This window comes from Somniosus microcephalus, unplaced genomic scaffold (assembly GCF_052327205.1).
Source record: "Somniosus microcephalus isolate GS21.2 unplaced genomic scaffold, FLI_Smic_1.0 unresolved_chr7, whole genome shotgun sequence".
NCBI lineage: Eukaryota > Metazoa > Chordata > Chondrichthyes > Squaliformes > Somniosidae > Somniosus > Somniosus microcephalus.
Genome location: NW_028225185.1, coordinates 17294941 through 17302827, shown reverse-complemented (window position 1 = coordinate 17302827; position 7887 = coordinate 17294941). Strand labels below are relative to the sequence as shown.

The 7887-nt window shown below is 60.9% G+C and overlaps 1 protein-coding gene across 1 annotated transcript; it reads right to left on the bottom strand.

Moving 5' to 3' along the window:
- Nucleotides 1–5810: 5810 nt before the first annotated feature.
- On the bottom strand, nucleotides 5811–7677 carry LOC147086587 (dolichol-phosphate mannosyltransferase subunit 3-like). The gene is made up of 2 exons (XM_085978730.1): nucleotides 6841–7677; nucleotides 5811–6804 (listed from the first exon to the last, which is right to left on the bottom strand). The coding sequence occupies exon 1, from the start codon at nucleotides 7586–7588 to the stop codon at nucleotides 7154–7156; it is 435 nt and encodes a 144-aa protein (XP_085834856.1). The 5' UTR covers nucleotides 7589–7677; the 3' UTR covers nucleotides 5811–6804; nucleotides 6841–7153.
- Nucleotides 7678–7887: the final 210 nt, after the last annotated feature.

The following is a 7887-nucleotide window of genomic DNA, read 5'->3' as shown; positions in this document are numbered from 1 at the left end:
TATTTTATATATAACCCCCCCGAACCCCTCGATTAGATTCCAGCCTGTAACTCACTCCTGGGTATCCGTTATTCTATATATAAACCCCCCGAACCCCTCGATTAGATTCAAGCCTGTAACTCATTTCCACGTATCTGTTATTCTATATATAAACCCCCCGAACCCCACGATTAGATTCCAGCCTGTAACTCAGTCCCGGGTATCTGTTATTCTATATATAAACCCCCCGAACCCCTTGATTAGCTTCCAGCCTGTAACTCACTCCCGGGTATCCGTTATTCTATATATAAACCCCCCAAACCCCTCGATTATATTCCAGCCTGTAACTCACTCCCGGGTATCTGTTATTCTATATATAAACCCCCCGAACCCCTCGATTAGATTCCAGCCTGTAACTCACTCCCGGGTATCTGTTATTCTATATATAAACCCCCGAACCCCTCGATTAGATTCCAGCCTGTAACTCACTCCCGGGTATCTGTTATTCTATATATAAACCCCCCGAACCCCTCGATTAGATTCCAGCCTGTAACTCACTCCCAGGTATCTGTTATTCTATATATAAACCCCCCGACCCCCTCGATTAGATTCCAGCCTGTAACTCACTCCTGGGTATCTGTTATTCTATATATAAATCCCCCGAACCCCTCTATTAGATTCCAGCCTGTAACTCTCTCTCGGGTATCTGTTATTCTATATATAAACCCCCCGAACCCCTCGATTAGATTCCAGCCTGTGAGTCACTCCCGGGTATCTGTTGTTCTATATATAAACCCCCGAACCCCTCGATTAGATTCCAGCCTGTAACTCACTCCCGGGTATCTGTTATTCTATATATAAACCCCCCGAACCCCTCGATTAGATTCCAGCCTGTAACTCACTCCCGGATATCCGTTATTCGATATATAAACTCTCCTAATCCATCGATTGGATTCCAGTGCGTAATTCACACGTTTTGCTTTCAGAATTGCTGAAATAACTAGATTGTTTTAGGAGGAATTGTTCCCACGAATGACACACGGAATTATTCACTAATGATAGAGTTCTCAGAGGAATATGTCGGGATGCCATTCCCATACTGATTTAACCTTGCCCCTGCCCGGAATCGAGAGATGGTCTGTACGCAGGACGTCTGTAACGCTAGACGTCCCAGGAAGATGTCAGGAAACGAGAGCTCTCATTGTTCCGAGCTGCAAAAAGACCTTTCAGTCTCCCTTGACCCGAGTGGAAATGTAGCCTGTTTTGTAAAAATACCAGAAATGTGTCACTTTCCTCTAGGCCGACACGGCGGCGCAGTACTGAGGGAGCGCCGCACTGTCGGAGGGGCAGTACTGAGGGAGCGCCGCACTGTCGGAGGGGCAGTACTGAGGGAGCGCCACACTGTGGGAGGGGCGGTACTGAGGGAGCGCCGCACTGTCGGAGAGGCTGTACTGAAGAGCGCCGCACTGTCGGAGGGGCAGTTCTGAGGGAGCGCCGCACTGTCGGAGGGCAGTACGGAGGGAGCACCGCACTGTCGGAGGGGCAGTACTGAGGGAGCGCCGCACTGTGGGAGGGGCAGTACTGAGGGAGCGCCGCACTGTCGGAGGGGCAGTACTGAGGGAGCGCCGCGCTGTCGGAGGGGCAGTACTGAGGAAGCGCCGCACTGTCGGAGGGGCAGTACTGAGGGAGTGCCACACTGTCGGAGGGGCAGTACTGAAGGAGCGCCGCACTGTCGGAGGGGCAGTACTGAGGGAGCGCCGCACTGTCGGAGGGGCAGTACTGAAGGAGCGCCGCACTGTCGGAGGGGCAGTACTGAGGGAGTGCCGCACTGTCGGAGGGGCAGTACTGAGGGAGCGCCGCAGTGTCGGAGGGGCAGTACTGAGGAAGCGCCGCACTGTCGGAGGGGCAGTACTGAGGGAGTGCCACACTGTCGGAGGGGCAGTACTGAAGGAGCGCCGCACTGTTGGAGGGGCAGTACTGAGGGAGCGCCGCACTGTCGGAGGGGCAGTACTGAAGGAGCGCCGCACTGTCGGAGGGGCAGTACTGAGGGAGTGCCGCACTGTCGGAGGGGCAGTACTGAGGGAGCGCCGCAGTGTCGGAGGGGCAGTACTGAGGGAGTGCTGCACTGTCGGAGGTGCCGTCTTTCGGATGAGACGTTAAACCGAGGCCCCATCTGCCCTCTCGGGTGGATGAAAAAGATCCCACGGCCACTATTGGAAGAAGAGCAGGGGGAATTCTCCCCGGTGTCCTGGGGCCAATATTTATCCCTCAACCAACATCACTAAAAACAGATGATCTGGTCATTATCACATTGCTGTTTGTGGGAGCTTGCTGTGCGCAAATTGAGCTGCCGCGTTTCCTACATTACAACAGTGACCACACTTCAAAAAGTACTTCATTGGCTGTAAAACGCTTTGGGACGTCCTGAGGTGGTGGGAGGCGCTGGAGAAATGGGATTCTCTCTTTCTTCTCTCTTGTCGTCGACTCTTACTGCACAGGAGGCCGCCATTCGGCCCTTTGCCCCCGTCCTCTCTAACAGACCCCTTCCCTGAGTCCCATTCCCTGTCCCAGCAGCCCTGTGTAAAAAAACGCTCCAACACCACTCAAGACGCTCGACGCTATCCAGGACGTCCCAAAGCGCTTCACAGCCAATGAAGTACTTTTTTTGAAGTGTGGTCACTGTTGTAATGCAGGAAACGCGGCAGCCAATTTGTGCACAGCAAGCTCCCACAAACAGCAATGTGATAATGACCAGATCATCTGTTTTTAGTGATGTTGGTTGAGGGATAAATATTGGCCCCAGGACACCGGGGAGAACTCCCCCTGCTCTTCTTCCAATAGTGGCCGTGGGATCTTTTACATCCACCTGAGAGGGCAGACGGGGCCTCGGTTTAACGTCTCATCCGAAAGACAGCACCTCCGACAGTGCGGCGCTCCCTCAGTACTGCCCCTCCGACAGTGCGGCGCTCCCTCAGTACTGCCCCTCCGACAGTGCGGCGCTCCCTCAGTACTGCCCCTCTGACAGTGCGGCGCTCCCTCCGACAGTGGGGTGCTCCCTCAGTACAGCCCCTCCGACAGTGCGGCGCTCACTCAGTACAGCCCCTCCGACAGTGCAGTGCTCCCTCAGTACTGCCCCTCCGACAGTGGGGTGCTCCCTAAGTACAGCCCCTCCGACAGTGCGGCGCTCCCTCAGTACTGCCCCTCCGACAGTGCGGCGCTCCCTCACTACTGCCCCTCCCACAGTGCGGCGCTCCCTCGGTACTGCTCCTCCGACAGTGCGGCGCTCCCTCGGTACCGCCCCGCCGACAGTGCGGCGCTCCCTCGGTACTGCCCCTCCCACAGTGCGGCGCTCCCTCGGTACCGCCCCTCCGACAGTGGGGCGCTCCCTCGGTACCAGCCCCCAACGACAGTGCGGCGCTCCCTCGGTACCGCCCCTCCCACAGTGCGGCGCTCCCTCGGTACCGCCCCTCCCACAGTGCGGCGCTCCCTCGGTACCGCCCCTCCCACAGTGCGGCGCTCCCTCGGTACCGCCCCTCCCACAGTGCGGCGCTCCCTCGGTACCGCCCCTCCCACAGTGCGGCGCTCCCTCGGTACCGCCCCTCCCACAGTGCGGCGCTCCCTCGGTACCGCCCCCTCCCACAGTGCGGCGCTCCCTCGGTACCGCCCCTCCCACAGTGCGGCGCTCCCTCGGTACCGCCCCTCCCACAGTGCGGCGCTCCCTCGGTACCGCCCCTCCCACAGTGCGGCGCTCCCTCGGTACCGCCCCTCCCACAGTGCGGCGCTCCCTCGGTACCGCCCCCTCCCACAGTGCGGCGCTCCCTCGGTACCGCCCCTCCCACAGTGCGGCGCTCCCTCGGTACCGCCCCTCCCACAGTGCGGCGCTCCCTCGGTACCGCCCCTCCCACAGTGCGGCGCTCCCTCGGTACCGCCCCTCCGACAGTGCGGCGCTCCCTCGGTACCGCCCCTCCCACAGTGCGGCGCTCCCTCTCGGTACCGCCCCTCCGACAGTGCGGCGCTCCCTCGGTACCGCCCCTCCCACAGTGCGGCGCTCCCTCGGTACCGCCCCTCCGACAGTGCGGCGCTCCCTCGGTACCGCCCCCTCCCACAGTGCGGCGCTCCCTCGGTACCGCCCCTCCGACAGTGCGGCGCTCCCTCGGTACCCGCCCCTCCCACAGTGCGGCGCTCCCTCGGTACCGCCCCTCCGACAGTGCGGCGCTCCCTCGGTACCGCGCCCCTCCCCACAGTGCGGCGCTCCCTCGGTACCGCCCCTCCGACAGTGCGGCGCTCCCTCGGTACCGCCCCTCCCACAGTGCGGCGCTCCCTCGGTACCGCCCCTCCCACAGTGCGGCGCTCCCTCGGTACCGCCCCTCCCACAGTGCGGCGCTCCCTCGGTACCGCCCCTCCCACAGTGCGGCGCTCCCTCGGTACCCGCCCCTCCCACAGTGCGGCGCTCCCTCGGTACCGCCCCTCCGACAGTGCGGCGCTCCCTCGGTACCGCCCCTCCCACAGTGCGGCGCTCCCTCGGTACCGCCCCTCCGACAGTGCGGCGCTCCCTCGGTACCGCCCCTCCGACAGTGCGGCGCTCCCTCGCTACCGCCCCCTCCCACAGTGCGGCGCTCCCTCGGTACCGCCCCTCCCACAGTGCGGCGCTCCCTCAGTCCCTGCCCCTCCGACAGTGGGGCGCTCCCTCAGTACAGCCCCTCCGACAGTGCACTGCTCCCTCAGTGCCGCCCCAACGACAGTGCGGCGCTCCCTCAGTACAGCCCCTCCGACAGTGCGGCGCTCCCTCAGTGCCGCCCCTCCGACAGTGCGGCGCTCCCTCAGTACCGCCCCTCCGACAGTGCGGCGCTCCCTCAGTACCGCCCCTCCGACAGTGCGGCGCTCCCTCAGTACCGCCCCTCCGACAGTGCGGCGCTCCCTCAGTACCGCCCCTCCGACAGTGCGGCGCTCCCTCAGTACCGCCCCTCCGACAGTGCGGCACTTCCTCAGTACCGCCCCTCCGACAGTGCGGCGCTTCCTCAGTACCGCCCTCCGACAGTGCGGCGCTCCCTCAGTACTGGCACCGGGAGTGTCAGCCTGGATTATTGGCTCGAGTCCCTGCAGTGGGACTCGAACCCACAACCTTCTGACTCAGGGGTGAGAGTGCTGCCCACTGAGCCACGGCTGACACCGTGTTATGGGGGCGGTAAGGAAACTACAATCAGCCTAATGATAAATTTGTGCCACTGTTACAGAGCAATTTTGGGCATCCCATTATAGAAAGAACATTAACACCAGAGAGCTTACAGCGTAGAGTCAGCAGGGATCAGAAACATAGTAATCCCCGATTTCCATCGCTCCACCATTGGCGGCCGTGCCTTCAGCTGCCTGGGCCCCGAGCTCTGGAATTCCCTCCCTAAACCTCTCCGCCTCTCTCTCCTCCTTTAAGACGCTCTTTAAAACCGACCTCTCTGACCAAGCTTATGGTCACCTGTCCTTTGTGCACACCGGCAGTTGAGGCCAATTCATTAAATATATTCAAGGAGTTGGATATATTTCTTGAGGCTAAAGGGATCAAGGGATATGGGGAGAAAGCAGGGACCGGGTACTGAATTTGGATGATCAGCCATGATCTCATTGAATGGCGGAGCAGGCTCGAGGGGCCGAATGGCTGACTCCTGCTCCTATCTTCCATGTTTCGAATATCTCCGGTGGCTCGATGTCAAATTTGTGTTTGATTAATGTTCCTGTGACCATTTTACTACATTAAATAAAGGTGCAAGTTGTAGTTATGAGGAGACACTTCAGATAATGAGACTATTCCCGCTGGAACAGAGACGGAGAAGAGGAGATTTAATAAGAGTTTTTTTTTATTAATTACAAAAAAAGTTTTGACACAACAAAGAATTTTTCGTCCGGTCGGGGAGCCACTGTAAAGCGAACGGACTGAGCAATGTCCGCCAGTTGACAATTAACAGCTATGCTATGTTGGCGATCACAGTAGTTACTCCACCGCCTCCTGAACTCCGCTCGTCCAGGCCGTCTGAGGCTGGGGCAGCCTCCCACAGTCAAATCGGGAGTCCCCAGTCATCACTGAAATCGGGCACGTCTCGGGGACACTCCAGCTGGTTACTGGCGGCGGAGCGGACTGCCTCGGTGTGAAGCGCGACACGCCGGGAGCTCTCGAAGCCACAGTCCGCGTTTCTGTTCTGTCGAATCAGCCACTTCCTCCCCCGCACAGCTTCTGCAGTTGGTTCCCACTCCTCTCCGAAGGTGCAGCCCCCACCCGCGGTACCTTCGCCCGCGCGGCGATCCTGCGCGTGTCCGCAGGTGGCTATTCGGCCGCACGTGGCCTCGCGGCCGGGCCCAATCCTGCCCTCTTTTGTGCGTTCCCACTTCCCCCCCCCCCCGCAGGTCCTGGTCTCAGCCTCATGGGCAAGGGGAGCGTGACTGAGGTCCTCGGCTTCACTGCTTGGGAGGGGACCGAGACCGGCGCGGGTTCGAGGCCCGGATGATTGACAGGAGGGCCGCAGAGGTGGGCGGAGCCAGCCAGCGGGCACCAGCAATAGCCAGTGAACTGTGCATTCCCTGACCGGTACGGCGGGTCAAACCGTGTGCGTGAGGCTCATGGAACTGGAGTCTTCCTGGTGGCTGTGTGGGTCTCCGCTGCTTGGGGAGGGGACCAGGCCTCCCGTGGGCTGGAGGCCTGGGTGATTGACGGGATGGCTGGAGAGGCGGGCAGAGCGAGCCATCATCAATGCCCGGTGAACCGTACACCCTCTGACCATGGCGCGTCATTACATTCCCGGGGGTTATGGGTCATGGAATTGAAGGGTCTCCCTGGGGCTGTGTGGGTCTTGGTGAAGGGTCTCCCTGGGGTACTTGTGGGTCTTGGTGGAGGGTCTCCTGGGGATGAGTGGGTCTTGGAGGTGGAGGATCTCCCTGGGGCTGTGGGTCTTGGTGGAGAGTCTCCCTGGGGGCTGTGTGGGTCTTGGTGGAGGGTCTCCCTGGGGCTGTGTGGGTCTTGGTAGAGGGTCTCCCTGGGGCTGTGTGGGTCTTGGTGGAGAGTCTCCCTGGGGGCTGTGTGGGTCTTGATGGAGGGTCTCCCTGGGGCTGTGTGGGTCTTGATGGAGGGTTTCCCTGGGGCTGTGTGGGTCTTGGTGGAAGGGTCTGCCCTTGGGTACGTGTGGATCAGTCACGAACCCAGATGTTGGACGGGACTAAAGTCTAGAGGGGAGACAGCACAACGCACAGAGTTGCTCTCTGAAGGAGCTGGCTTCTTGAACAAAAACGTCGACAGTCCTGGGACGGCTACGCAGCGTCCCCGCCCGAGAGAAGGTCTCTCCGCCCTCTCAGAACCGGAAGCCTTTGCCGCGAGGTCCCGCCTGGCCTCCAGGATCTGCGAGCGGAGCTCCTCCGCCGCCGCCTCGCAGTCGTTGAAGGTGGCCAGCCTGTAGCCGACAGTGGCCAGCGAGAAGCAGCCGAAGGCCACCAGCAGGTAGGCGGGCAGCGGCCAGAGCAGCTGTCGGCCGGGCTCGGACAGGCGCAGCCCGAAGAGATCAAAGGCCAGCCCCGCCCACGCGGCGCCGAGCATAGCGAGTCCCAGGATCCACTCTGTCAGCTTCGTCATGGCGGCCGGCCTTCTCGGGAGACACAACCGGGGCCCTCGTCGGTCGGTGTGTTCGTCCTGCGATCTAGAGAGAGAGAGAGAGAGAGAGAGCTCAGTGATTGGCCGAGAGCTTGTCATCCACTGCTTAAGAGGCGTGGGTAAGAAAGGGTTAAAACGTAGCATAGACAGAACCATTCTTTCTAACTACCAGAGGAGGGAGGGGGAGGCGGAGGCGGAGGGGAGGCGGAGGCGGAGGGGAGAGGGCGGCGGAGGGGAGAGGGCGGCGGAGGGGAGAGGGCGGCGGAGGGGAGAGGGCGGCG

What these genes read in the sequence shown, in the direction of transcription:
- LOC147086587 (XM_085978730.1), bottom strand. Translation starts at nt 7,588, where the DNA reads ATGACGAAGCTGACAGAGTGGATCCTGGGACTCGCTATGCTCGGCGCC.